This window comes from Natator depressus, chromosome 7, assembly GCF_965152275.1.
Source record: "Natator depressus isolate rNatDep1 chromosome 7, rNatDep2.hap1, whole genome shotgun sequence".
NCBI classification, from domain to species: domain Eukaryota; kingdom Metazoa; phylum Chordata; order Testudines; family Cheloniidae; genus Natator; species Natator depressus.
Genome location: NC_134240.1, coordinates 94,986,538 through 95,001,742, shown reverse-complemented (window position 1 = coordinate 95,001,742; position 15,205 = coordinate 94,986,538). Strand labels below are relative to the sequence as shown.

At 39.1% G+C, this 15,205-nt stretch overlaps 1 protein-coding gene across 1 annotated transcript in view; it reads left to right on the top strand.

Moving 5' to 3' along the window:
• The window catches only part of ADGRA1 (adhesion G protein-coupled receptor A1), a 468,757-nt gene that overhangs the window by 276,988 nt on the left and 176,564 nt on the right, over positions 1 to 15,205 (top strand). The window contains exons 11-12 of the mRNA XM_074959108.1: positions 1,671 to 1,832; positions 9,912 to 10,127. Coding sequence (XP_074815209.1) covers positions 1,671 to 1,832; positions 9,912 to 10,127 — 378 coding nt within the window. The remainder of the gene's footprint in view (positions 1 to 1,670; positions 1,833 to 9,911; positions 10,128 to 15,205) is intronic.

Here is a 15,205-nt window from a genome sequence, read left to right as displayed (position 1 = left end):
ATTTTCATTTCAGAATGAAAAGTCAAGAAAGAAGCCATTGCATCCTTGATTCAATTCAAGATGAAATCCTTGGAGTATCATTACAATCACATTTTCTAAAATGGTTTTCTCTTCAATTTTGCTATTTAGGGCAAGGGCTCATTTAAGGCACCTAGGGCAGTGGGGCTCTTCACAGGCTTCCTGGAACTACTGCAATACTCATACTTAGAAGCAATCAACCAAAAATGTAAACTGACTGTGAGCCTGATTTTCAGAGATACGGAGGACCTGCAACTCTCATTCATTTCAAATTGAGTTGTGTGTTCTCCACGCTTTTGAGAATTAGGCCCTCTCTCCCTACATAGAGAGCGAGAGTGAAACTGACTATACCCAAAGTGCTTTCAAATGCACAAAGTAAAAAAGAAATATGTTTTTTTAAAACCCTCTCAGTTACAGTAAGTGTAGGTATTACTTGAAACAACACCAGGGAAAGTGATTTTCAGACAGAAATGTGTTTTTTAAGTTGACTGTGTTTTTAAGTCAAAGAAACATTTCAGGCTTTCTGATGAATCGTTGTACCCATCAAAATATAAAATGATTGTATCTTGGGTACCACAGTATTAATCTCAGAAACACCTTGGTTTGGGGGCACTGTTCACTCTGCTGTCTGATGAAATTTGTCAGACTCTCACAAACTGCCAACATTCTGATGGAGACTGTTGCCAGGCATGTATTCAGTCATATAGAGCATTTCCTTTCTTGTACAAAATGCTGTAAAATATCAAGGGATATTGCAAGTTGCACTGTAGCTGTTATGGCTGTATTCTTGTTTCCATCTTAGTCTCTTGTTTTCTGAAAAAAAAAAAAGATTGTAATTCAGAAAACAAGAAGTTCGGGGGTGGAGTGGGGGGCGGTGTTTGTTTTTGGGTTTGATTCTGGTATTTTGGTTTGGTTTTATATAAATCGTGAAGGAAAACTTTTTACCTGGTTAATCCTGGTTAAAAATGTACTTCATCTGAGTAGAATGCTTTCTTGGGCATATATAACTCAAACAGATTTAGTTTTAAAAAATTAATTTGGGAAAAGATAAATCCATACAAAATCAATTCATATTTGTTGTTATAGGGAAGATCCAGTGGCTGAGATAGTAAGAGGAGAACTGAAATTCTTTAAAAATAAAGGCTTGTAAATATCCCACATTAATAAGACAAACAGTAGAGTAGAACATATTAAATTAGCAGAGCAGAATAAAATACCAAAATAACCAGAGGAATGATCAATAATCAATAATCATATTTGTAATAAACAAATAAAAAATTAGCAGTGTTACTTTATTTTAATTGATTTTAGTTAATAGGAAAAACATGATCAATAGCACCTGCTTTAACCCAAAATGGTGAAATACACAAATAAATAAATACATAAAAAAAATAAAAACTTGAGTACTGTGGGGATATTACACTTAAATAGTGAACCAGAAAGTATTTTCTTTGATGTCAGTTGGCACTTTTGTCTCCTCTTCTCCTTGGTCTCTGTGTTTGTTGAAATGTAATGATCTAACGGAATGACTAGTCTCCTTAAAATGACTGCCATTAGGTGAGATAAGGTGCCTAATTTCAATTTCACTCTTGTGTTCTTTGTTGCAGTTTTAATGGTATAATAGTTTCCCTTGTAATTACTTTTTCTTTCAGCTTGTAGATGCTATAGTTGAAATTGCCAGCAACATAATGTTGGTAGATGACCATGTGTTGTGGATGGCCCAGAATGAAAACAAAGCCTGTACCAGGATTGTACAATGTGTGGCGCACATTACAAATCAGACGCTGAGCAGCCATACTCAGGTTATATCAAAGGTATGTAATAAAATTACAAACATTTTGGGGTGGGGGCATTGTTCGAAAGATCTGTTATTTTTCTATGAATTTTTGCATTAGCAATTTATATACATTAAAGTACCGTTGGAAGACAGAAAAAGAGCACAAATACAGCAGGTTTATCGAACATTACCGATAGGCTCAATAACTGACATTTATCTATTTATTATCATAGTGGATTGTTTTGTTTGTGGAGTGTTCTTCAAATATGGTATTGCTGTTCACTTCAGTTTACCCATCACTGTTGGTGATCTGTGTTCATTTTAGAAGACTTAAATTGGGTCAATCAACATTTCCAATAAGAGGATAAGACAACATGCTCTGTTGTTGCCTGCAGCTTTTGATATGGCTGTCAGAGAGTATTCTAGGTATTAATAGCGTAAACCAGTGAGAAAGGCCTGGCTGAAAAGGTGCATCTTGTTGCTCTTGGTAAAGATAGCAGCTAGTTTTGTGTTTAAGCTTATTTCTATGGCTCTAGGATTTTTGCTGCCCCAAGCAAAAAAAAATTTGGCCACCCCTGCTTTTTTTCGTGCCCCCCAACCCCTTCCCCAAATCCCCGGCCCCGCCTCCTCCCCCGGGCATGCCGGATTCCCCCCCCCATTGCTTCCTGTGGCCCCCCCCAACCGCCCGCCCTAGCTCACCTCTGCTCCGCTTGCTCCCCTGAACATGCCGCCGCTTGTCTTCTCCCCTCTCCCTCTCAGGCGAGGGAGAGGCAGCGCGTTCAGGGGAGCAGGCAGAGCATAGGTGAGCGAGGGTCGGGGGGGAGCGCAGGAAATAACGGGGGGGAGGGGGTACAGGAACCGCTCCCCAACCCAGCTTGCCTCCGCTCCACCACCACCACCTCCCCCGAGTGCGCCGCCGCTCGGCTTCTCCCCCCTCCCTCCCAGGCTTGCCTCGCGAAACAGCTGTTTCGCGCACAGGAAGCCTGGGGGGGAGCGGGGAGAAGCCGAGCGGCGGCGGCGCGCTCAGGGGAGCAGGCGGAGACGGAGCAGAGGCGAGACTGGGCCGGTGGGGACACATTTCTAGGGGCAGCATGGCCGGCACCAGAATGCCGCCCCTAGAAATGTGCTGCCCCAAGCACCTTCTTATTTTGCTGGTGCCTAGAGCCGGCCCTGTCTATAGGGAGCAAACTGTAGATGCATGGACCTGCTACCAAAAATGCCCAGCCTCCAGTTCACAAGAGTTCACTCCCGGGACACTGAATATGTTTTATCAATTTTTCAACATTTAAATAGTAGAAATGGACCAAAATCAGAAGCTTAAATCCAAACCCTTCACAATTTTAAATTAAATATTTAAAGAGTTATTGAGTTTGTGTAAAAAAGAAAAAAACAATAACAACTTGCAAACCTTGCATATTTTGGTCAGTTATCTACAGAATTTGTTTGGGGGTATTGCTTGAAAGTGAATTCATTGTTAATTTTAGTTACTGAACAGTGTGTATTTGCAAACACACATGTGCACGCTAGAGTGAGCAGATGTCCCGATTTTATAGGGACAGTCCCGATATTTGGGGCTTTTTCATAGAATCATAGAATATCAGGGTTGGAAGGGACCTCAGGAGGTCATCTAGTCCAACCCCCTGCTCAAAGCAGGACCAATCCCCAATTTTTGCCCCAGATCCCTAAATGGCCCCCTCAAGGATTGAACTCACAACCCTGGGTTTAGCAGGCCAATGCTCAAACCACTGAGCTATCACTCCCCCACCCTTATATTGCTTTTCTTATATTGGCTCCTATTACTCCCCACCCCCTGTCCCATTTTTTCACACTTGCTGTCTGTTCACCCTAGTGCACGCACAGACACAAAAAGGCATTGATGGCCTGCCTATATCCTTAGATCCTTCAATAGTACAACTTAGGTGAGGTGGGAGGGTCCTAGAACTTGGGCTATAGCCTGAGCCCGAACATCTACACCACAATTAAACAGTTCTTTAGCCCGAGCCCTGTGAGCCTGAGTCAGCTAGCATGGGCCAGCTTTGGGTTTTTAACTGCAGTAAACACATATCCTTAGAGAAGAAAGAGCTAGAAGAGCCAGTCTTTTTTCACTTGCAGATTATACTCTGTGAGAAAAAAGCTGTTCATTTAAATGGTTATATATAGAAAAGAATCACTTTGATGCCCATTTTTATGTATGTATCTATTTAGAATACGTATAGACAGTAAAGTGCCTTCCTAGGGCTGACTTTTTATGTAACAGCTAAGGGGATGCTCTATTTGTATAAACTCCTGGTTTATTTTAAATGTCAAGTTCCATAGGTCATTTTTCTTGTCTCTGCTTCGGGAGGATGCTGACATTCCTATCCAAAGTAATTCTTTCTGTTTATGCAAGCTGTAAATCTGTATCCTTAACCTATTAGCTGTGCTCTATCTTTTTTATTCTTACAGTTTTCTGTAGGAGATTTAGTGCAGTCGAGTGCAGCTTGTAAATAAACAAATCTGTGGACTTTCTTGTGTAGTCTCATGCAATTCTGTTCCTTTTGGAGACCAGCCAGCAAACAATTAGCCAGTTAACTAGCTCATAGAAATTGCTTTAGTTTCTTTAAACAGAGTAAGACTGCACACAGCTTGAAGTGGTCACCGGTTTTAGATATAATTTCTGAAAAATTAAGTCTCCGACTAAATCTGTCAATTGTATGACATGAAACTGGCCATTTTCATTCTAAGTCTATTGAAAAATTCCTTAAATGGCAATGGTTTTTTGGGGAAGACAGACATGTTTTTCTCATGCACTACGGGATGGGTTATCACAAAGGCAAACAAATCCCTGAGTTGAAAGATAGGGCAATAGATCAGTTGTATTTCCTTATGCCTCCCTCAGTTTGGGGTGATGTATATATAAACATTGTTCTTTACATAAGGAATGGCCTGTTACGTCTTCTCAAATGTATAAATCCCAGATACTGTATCCCATATAATAATGCATTTAAGGTAGGAAATTGTATATTGTCTTCACATTAATATTACCGTGCAGAGTGAAAAAGAAACTCTTCTTCTGTATGTTATTATTAAAAAGTAAGAATAAATTCCTATGAACACAAAATTCTTCTGATGGGACAGAGACAAGTGAAAAAGCTACTATTTTTTGCTCTTAGTGTGCTAACCTGACCCACTCAAATTAAACCAACTTCATTGTTAATGTATGTGTAAATGTTCTAAGTAGTCTGCAATATCTTTCCATGGCTGGCTGGCTAACTATCTATCTATTTATCTAATTTACGGTAACTGTTTAGCTTTCAAAAGCAAACTATCCTGCCTATCTATAACTAGGTAGTGACGTTGTTGGCAGCCTCTTTGCCATGAAATAACATGTTCTATGTTAATTCCTCAGCCCATTTTTGGAAATGCACAAAATAGTATTAAAACCTTCCATATATTTTTTCACATCTTTCTCTAAATCAGGGGTTTTCAAACTGGGGGTCAGGACCCCTCAGGGGGTCGCAAGGTTATTATTATATGTCAGCCTCCACCCCAAACCCCGCATTGCCTCCAGCATTTATAATGGTGTTAAATATATAAAAAAAGTATTTTTAATTTATAAGAGGGTGTGGGGGGTTGCACTCAGAGGCTTGCTATGTGAAAGGGGTCACCAGTACAAAAGTTTGAGAACCACTGCTCTAAATAATCCCATTGAAACTGTCAGAGAATTTCGGGTTAATTGTTAATGAGGCTTTCCCTTTGTAGGCATCTTTGTGCCCTTTGGCATTGTCCTGAGCTGCACACCCAAGGAGCTGTTCTTGCCATCATCTTAAGTGTTGCCCCAACCTGCTGTTACATGCATGGATACCATATTATTTTATATATTTATAGCACTTGGAAACAAGAAGATTAGTTTGGTAGCTTTCCATACAATGCTTGCCATTCTGACTGTAACTTGCTATGATTGTGTGAATGGAGTAGAGGGTAGAAAGTTTTAGTTCTGCATCTATCCTTGCCCATGATATATCTAATTCTGCGGATTTACTTTGGATGCCTTACCATATCATATACAGTTCCTTATCGACATATTCTTCTGTGCTTGGCATGAGAGAACTGCATGGCATTTGCAAGAATATATTTCAATATAATTGTATATATTTATAAAAATAGTAGCGTTCATTATTGCAAATGACTTTACTTCTGTTTACATGTCCTCCATCATGAAAATATCTAAGTTAGCGTTAATGAAATTGTCTCTATTATCCCCATTTTCCAGAGAGAGAGATCTGAGGCACGGGGACACTACATGACTTACCTAAGGTCACACAAGAAGTCTTTGGCAGAGCTGGGGATTGAACCCATATCTTTTGACTTTTCCACAAGCATAACATGTGCCAGTGAAACTTGTCTGCACAGCACAGAAATCTATATGTGTAGGGTGCATCAAGTTATCCAGGAAAACCTGGTTTCAATTTTAAAGCTTTCCTGCCTGGCTGTTCCAGCAATTAGACTGTTCAAAACAAAGTCTCAGGATATTTTTTTTAGTGGGGGAAAAAATTCTGCTTGGTGTGTTCTAAAATGGCTCAACCATTTTTACTCAAACTTAAAAAATCTGGACAGGTGAATATTTTAGAAAATTAGCAGCAACTGAAAACAAGGGATTAGAATGGAAATATTATGGAACCTTAACTGTAGCAGAAGCTGCAGTTCCTGCTATAATTAGCCATTAGTGCTACAGCCTAAATATAGCGTTGGAGGTGGCAGCACTTGTGGCCGACAGGAATTTACTGCACTTCATAGCTTCGTTTTGAGCACACACAGATAAACCAGCCACTGAAGGGTTATCATGAGACACCCCACTGGCTTATGACAGAATCCAGGCAATCTGAATTGACAAGGCAGGACCTAAGAGCAGCAAAGCCACCATATTTCCTCCCCACCTTACAATGAGGTTTTAATGTTTTGGCTCCAAGCCTACAACATCCTGAGTAGAGTGCTGATCAGAAAAATGCTGACAAAACTTTCTTTTTTGGAATTTGCCAGTTCATTGGGATCACACCATTTTGTGAGACTGGTTGGATTTTCACAAACTCCCAATGGACCCCAGGTTTCAAAACCTGCCTGCCAGTCAGTCAGGTTTCCATCATAAACCTGCCTGGTTTCCTTCCAGCTTGCCTGACCAGCTCCTTGGCAGTCCACTGAGCTGGGAGTCTCAGAACATAGGAGCCAGTGTTTCCGGGCTCACAGTTCCACTTCAGCCCACCATACAGGCTGAGGGAAACCAGGATCCTGAAAGCCCCCACCAAGTTGGCTGCTTTGGAGCTGGGGGCTCTGGAGGACCCTCAAAGATTTGGCCACAGGGGGCTGAAATTGACATAATTCTTGTCAGTTTCATTGCTGTCCTCACTAACAGCAGCAGTGTTGCTGACCAGACTCTTGTTAACAGGGTCTGGTCAGTTTTACTTTGCTGTTCAGTGGTGGGCAGTCATGAAATTGACAAGAATCATGTCAACTTCAGTCTGCAGCTGCTAGGGCTTCCAGGGTCCCCAGCTCCATTTCAGTTCACCAGGTGGGCAATCAGGGATCCTGATGAATATATTTCCCTTCAGAAATACCGCATTTCAGTGCTTCCAAAATGAAATAATGTGATATATCCATTCAGCAAAAAACTTCAAAATTTCAGCTTTTTATTCCAGTCAGGACAGGAAATATTTTCAAAATTTCAAACATTTTCCTGGGACAGGAAAACAGTTTCCCCCCCAGCTCTAAACTGAGTCTTATGTTTGCTTGGTTTTTTGTTTTGTTTTGTTTTTTTCCCTGCCAGGTAGAAAGTGCTTTCCTTTAGTGTGAAGTCATGTGAAAATCTTCTGCAAAATAAACCTTCAGCAGAACTGGCACCATACTCCAAATTTGCTGGGGTTTGATGTGACAATTTTACCCCATTCTAATCAATACTGAGTGGAGTTGAGTCTTATTGTGGAACACTATTGTCTGAGGGGTTGAGGAGTATCCTAGAATGCTTGGAGCCTAATACACTCTAGAGTCCCTTCCTTTTCTAAATCAAGGGGCAAAATTTCCCGGACAACCTCATCCCCACAAATGAAGAAGATTGTATAAAGTGCCATGTGCACCTTTGTTACTCTACAAATAATCATCAAAACTGTGTTTTTGCTGCAGCAAATATACCCGATTAACAAAAATCCAGGGGTAGAAAACTTGCTATTCTTCAGAGCTGTGCTGCTGTTAAAACTTTCCCATCATCATTAATTACCACTTTGCATAATGAAAGATGAAACACCGTCTCTCTAGGACTAGTAAAGACAGTGCTCTTCCATTGACTGCACTCAGCAAATGTGAGCCCACTAATAAGCCCATCATAGAATCATAGAATATCAGGGTTGGAAGGGATCTCAGGAGGTCATCTAGTCCAACCCCCTGCTCAAAGCAGGACCAATCCCCAACTAAATCATCCCAGCCAGGGCTTTGTCAAGCTTGACCTTAAAAACTTCTAAGGAAGGAGATTCCACCACCTCCCTAGGTAACGCATTCCAGTGTTTCACCACCCTCCTAGTGAAAAAGTTTTTCCTAATATCCAACCTAAACCTCTAGCAACTTGAGACCATTACTCCTTGTTCTGTCATCTGCTACCACTGAAAACAGTCTAGATCCATCCTCTTTGGAACCCCCTTTCAGGTAGTTGAAAGCAGCTATCAAATCCCGCCTCATTCTTCTCTTCCGCAGACTAAACAATCCCGGTTCCCTCAGCCTCTTCTCGTAAGTCATGTGTTCCAGTCCCCTAATCATTTTTCTTGCCCTCCGCTGGAGTCTTTCCAATTTTTCCACATCCTTCTTGTAGTGTGGGGCCCAAAACTGGACACAGTACTCCAGGTGAGGCCTCACCAATGTCTAATAGAGGGGAATGATCACGTCCCTCGATCTGCTGGCAATGCCCCTACTTATACATCCCAAAATGCCTTTGGCCTTCTTGGCAACAAGGGCACACTGTTGACTCATATCCAGCTTCTCGTCCACTGTAACCCGTTGGTCCTTTTCTGCAGAACTGCTGCCTAGCCATTCGGTCCCTAGTCTGTAGCGGTGCATGGGATTCTTCCGTCCTAAGTGCAGGACTCTGCACTTGTCCTTGTTGAACCTCATTAGATTTCTTTTGGCCCAATCCTCTAATTTGTTGAGGGCCCTCTGTATCCTATCCCTACCCTCCAGCGTATCTACCTCTCCTCCCAGTTTAGTGTCATCTGCAAACTTGCTGAGGGTGCAATCCACACCATCCTCCAGATCATTTATGAAGATATTGAACAAAACCGGCCCGAGGACCGACCCTTGGGGCACTCCACTTGATACCGGCTGCCAGCTAGACATGGAACCATTGATCACTACCCGTTGAGCCCGACAATCTAGCCAACTTTCTATCCACCTTATAGTCCATTCATCCAGCCCATACGTCTTTAACTTGCTGGCAAGAATACTGTAGGAGACCGTGTCGAAAGCATTGCTAAAGTCAAGGAACAACACGTCCACTGCTTTCCCCTCATCCACAGAGCCAGCTTGACCTATGTAAGTTGTAGTATGTATCATACCCATTTTGATTGTGTGAACCAGAACACGGAAATTGCAAAAACAGCTCTTGTATGAGAGGGAAGTTGCACCAATGTCAATACTTTTCCCTGCTTTCCAGGCCTGTATCTTAACAGACATATTAATGGCTTTTATTGCTGCACAGCATAACGTGGATATGCTTTAGTAGGGAAAGTATCTTAAACTTTCCTGAGTTCTCTCTAATTATTTCCTGAGTGGAATAGAAACATAAGGAGAGTCAGTAGTAATTTCACTATAAAGGATATAATTTGGAAACGAAACCTAAAGCTTATCTCTCTCCTTAGCTCTACTACACATACATTCAAGATTTTATACAAATCAAATTGAATATGTATGGATGTTTCATATTTTCTATTTTAGGCATTTTATTGAAATGTTTATGTTTATTTCATATGTGTGTGTGTGTGTGTGTGTGTGTGTATATATATATATATAATATACAATGTATACAAAATGCATATTTTGTACCAAGGATTCCTTTTAAAGTATGTTAGCAAAATACCAGTTTCTCAATGTGTTTTGACAGATTTCCCTTAATATTGCTCTGGAAGCCTTTATGATCAAGCCATCTAGCTTCATAGGAATGACTTGCACTGCCTTCCAGAAAATATCTGAAAATTCAGACAGGTCACTGATCCATGAGGTGGGGAGCTGGGAAGCAGATTATCACCCAGACCAACATTTGAATTTTAAGTGCAACGATGGCAGTCTCAGTGGTTCTTTCATGAATTTTTCTACCAAAGTAAGTGGTATAAACAGTTGTGTACAACTGACTCATAGGTATATATATATTTTTTTTCATTTGTATCTTGTATTCAAAGCAGATTACTACTTTACCACTGCAGGACTCAAACTGATTATATTAAATAATTATATGAGCTTTTAATCTTGTAAATTGGTTAATAAGAGAAGTAATTGTAACTTGTTACTGGTCTTAAATATTTAACTTCAAGTATGATAAAAATGCATATTTTACTTCCAATACCAGTGTGCTGTGTTTACAAATATTGCATAAGTGTTTCCATGCATGATGTAAAAATTCAACATATAAACAGAAATGAGTATATATTTTGCAATTATAATCTTTGGGCTCGATCCTACAAACTTCTACACATGTGAGCAATCCCATTGAAGTCGATGGGAAATACTGAGTTTTGTCAGGAACTCTCAGGTGAGTTAAGCTTGCATGGACAGTGACATTTTCAGAAAAATTGTCTTTACTTCCACTAAATTGTTTTACGGTTCTTATCTCCAAAACTTGATATAAAAGAAGAGCATTACCTTGGAGTTTTGGAACAGCCTAAGGAAAACAATAATAAATAAGCCTCTTAATAGAATGCAGTATTATTATCAAATAATGAAGTGGTACAATGAAATTTTTATCTAGCGGGAAATGGAAATTTTGCGTTTGGTTGAGTGTGTTATTAAATTTAAGAGAACTAGGGTTGAATTTTAGTTATCCTCCAACAGCATCTCATTTTAATAGGCTTATTCCTGGAAATGCTGAGTACTCCAAAATGATACTTTTCTAGGTAATACTACAAGCTTACTGAACTCTGAGAGTACTTTGATTGCAGTTATTTTCCTAGTGCTGCCTTTGGAAGCTCTGTGTAACTTAGGTAATGCCAGTGGAGGCAGCTCTTGGGAGAACCTTGTAAAAATTCTGTCACCAAATTGAAGGAAGGATTGGGTAGCTTTCCTCCCTTTGATAGTTTAGCAGCATCCAGGGAGGGATGAACACCATCTACACCGAGAATGACTTACAAAGATGCTTCTGAAGAGCAACTTTTTAGTCCTTGGAATGCACAAGGTAGAACCTAATGTCAATGATTACATTAAAAAGGGGAAAAAAAGAAAGATCCCTAGGGACTAATACTCTTGCACTTTCTTACAAAACAATCTATCTATTAATATAGCTATATACACACACTTCAAACTACACAAGCTGAGCACTGTGCTATATATATATGCTATAACTCAAGCAGAAGTTGTGAGCTTGAAGCAGAGTTTACTGGTAAGGTTCTTTGGCCAATCTTATGCAGAAGGTCAGACAAGATGATTATAATGGTCCCTTCTGGCCCTAAAATATCTAAATCTATATATGTACTTTGTATATTTTTCAGGAACAAAGAATAAACATTTTCAGTAAATGCAGTCCATAGAAGTTTGTTTGCCAAGTGATGATGTCTCCTTCTTTGGTTATGATTAAGCATTTTGGTTTAAATAGGAAAACAAATAGATTCCACAGCCCCTCATCCTCCATGTCTATAAGCACACAGGCATGCAAGATTTATCACAGGCTAAGGCAGAACATTTTGGTTGAAGCCCTTTTTATAAAAAGTTGGCAGTGCATCACTGCATAAAGGGTCATTATAATCTTTTCTTACATATTTTGCCATGTTTATAGAAAGCATCCAAGTCAGAATTTCCATCCAAATTTGCGTTTTCATATCTAGTTTCAGTGGATAAAAATATTTTTTTAAACTGCAGGTGCAATAGGGTATTTCATAATGCTCTTTAGAACCCCATTGTTCTATAATTATAACCAAATGTAAGATTTTATCAGGAATGTACTGCTGAATTTGATACCAAACTAAGGCTTGCAAATATAGCAAGTCTTCCTTAAAAGGAGACTGTCAAGTTATTTTTCATAACTTTATAATTCATTTTTCTTTTCGCTTTGTTTATAATAACTCCTTGAAAATGAAACCATTTCCTTACACACATTTCTCCCTTCCAACACATGTGAAAAGTATTTTTCACATGAGTGCTGACCTGCTGGAATCTATCATTCCTTTTGAGAAGAAAAGAGTGCTGAAGCATTTGTTTTACAAAAATGGCAGGGACTGTGTAAACAGATATAAAAATAACAAAGTAGGTTAAATTTTGGCCCTATTAAATTTGACAGTGTCTCTTTAACCTATGCATTAGTAAGTTTAAAGATTATAGCTGGGCATGAGGCAAGCATCTCTTTATTGAATGTTTGTGCTAGATGGACCTTTGGTCTAACCCAGTATGGCCATTCTTATGTTCTTCTTATACTGAGAACAGAAGTGACCTCTGTATAATAGGTAAGGTTAAATTATGCTTTCCATTCTACCTCCTGTTTCTAAAAAGTTATTATGACTGAAAACTTTCACTTTTCAGGTGGAAATGTTCCAGGCTTTGTCACTGTTCAAAGGTGAGCTGGTTTAGAAAGATTGAATAAAGCTGGTTTTTGAATACAAGAGATGTGGAGGAGATAATTTTTTCCTTGTATTATTATCAAAAGAAATTCTAGCAATATTAAAAAATAAAATCAAAACAGATCTAATGATACATATAAAATGGTTGAGTCTTAAAACTTGGCATAGAAATAGCCCTCATTGAGGAGAAAGTGGCTGTAAGTGTTCTAGTGTGCATTGGTTTTGATTTGACCAGGTTATGAGCCTTTGGAAAGTGCAAATTGATCATGTGCAATACATTCTACAGGAGTTATGCTAATTTTGTAAATTGTACAGCTAAATAGAGTTTGAATCATCATAGCTAACTTAACTACACAGTGAAGAGCATACTAAAATGCATATAGTGTGAGGCACAGGGACTGGCCCTTGTGCGAAGTTCCTCGGCCCCCACCACGCTGCTATGTGACAGTGTGATTCTTCAGTGCGATGTTTCAAACACACTTGTGTCATTTTAGTAATACTGACTTATTGGCAGTAAGTATATGAGTGCTTAAGTGTTTACAGGCACAGATGTAGAATAAGAAAGATTTGGATATTCAAACACATGAACAATTCTAAATGGCATCAAGTTTCCAAAGGAAAAAGAACGTTATTCTATACAAGGTTTCATTATTCTTTAAAAGATTAACTTTTTTCTTTTTTTTTTCCTCTAATCTCTCCTACATATTTTGGTTTGGCATCTCAAGAGGTTATTTCAGTATCACATTCTTCCTGTTCTTTTATTGTTTTATTTATACCTTACGCAGAAGTATCTTAACATAGCTGTAAGTCATCTGTGATTTTACAGAACATTGAACAGAGATTAGTAATAAAAGTAATAATACTATTTTAGGCAAAAGGATCGTGTGGCATAAGGGCCCCATGCATGGATGCTTTTATATGACTAAGGGCTGGGGGAAAGATAATGTGAAGCACACGTTTCAGACAGAAACATTCGTTAGGGGAGGATCTATTAAAGGGGACATTCTATATCCTAGTAAAGAGGAAAGGATAGTAGTGGTAGGAAATGAAGAGAAACAGTCAAACGAAAGAGACCTATTCAATTACATCACATGAAGGCAGACAACAAAATATTGACAAATTATATAAGTGCTTGTATACAAATGCTAGAAATCTAAATACTAAGATGGATGAACTTGAGTGCCTGGTATTAAATATTGATGTAATAGGCATCACAGAAACTTGGCGGAATGATGGTAATCACTGGGACACAATAATACCAAGGAACAAAATATATAGGCCATGAGTGAGTAGGACATGCTAGTGTGAGCGTGGCACTATATGTGAAAGAAAGCAGTCCAATATAATAAAAATCTTAAATGACTCAGTTCCATGGAATTTCGGGGAATAGACATTCTATCCTTAAATAATGAATATAGCATCAGGAGTACACTCCCACCCACCTGATTAGGATGGTGACAGTGATTGCGAAATTCTCAGGGAGATTAGAGAGGCTACAAAACCAGAAAATGCAATAATAATGGGGAATTTTAACTATCCCCACATTGGCTGAGTACATGTCACCAGAGGATGGGATATGGAGATAAAGTTTCTAGACACCATTAATGACTGTTCTTGGAGCAGCTAGTCCTGAAACCCAGAAGGGGAGAGGCAATTCTTGATTTAGTCCAAAGTAGTCCACAGAATTGGGTCCAAGAGATAAATATAGCTGAACCACTCAGTAATAGCAACCATAATGTAATTAAATTTAACATCCTTAAATAACAAAGAAACCTACCAGAGTAGCATTTAACTTTAGAAAGGGGAACTATACATAAATGAGGAAGCTAATTGAACAGAAATTAAAAGGAAGAGCCACAAGAGTGAAATGCCTGCAAGCTGTATAGAAACTATTTTAAAACACCATAATAGAGGCTCAAACTAAATGAATTCCCCAAATTAAAAAAAAACTGTAATAGGACAAAAATAATAGCACCATGGCTTAACAATGGCGTAAAAGATGCAAAAATGCATCCTTTAAAAATGGGAACTGAAATCCTACTGCAGAAAACGGAAAAGGGCATAAACCCTGGAAAGTCAAGTGCAAAAGTGTAATTAAGCAGGCCAAAAAAGAATTTGAAGAGCAGATAACAAAAGACACAAAAACTAACAGCAAATTTTTTTTAAGTACCTCAGAAGCCAGAAGCCTTCCCAACAGTCAGTGGGGCCACTGGGAGATCAAGGTGCTAAAGGAGCACTCAAAGCCATTGCAGGGAAGCAAAACAAAATTCTTTGCATCAGTCTTCACCACAGGGGATATGAGGGAGATGCCAACACTTGAGCCATTATTTTTAGATGACACATCTGAAGAATTGTCCCAGATCGATGTGTCAGTAGAGGACATTTTGGAACAAATTGATAAATTAAACAGTAATAAGTCACCAGGACCAAATGGTATTCATCCAAGAGTTCTGAAGAAACTCAAATATGAAATTGCAGAACTACTAACTTTGGTATGTAAGCTATTACTTAAATCACCCTCCTTAGCAGATGGGTGGAATATAGCTAATGTAACACTGATTTTTTAAAAAGGCTCTAGAGGTGATCCTGGCAATTAAAGGCCAGTAAGTCTGACTTCAGTACCAGGCAAATAGGC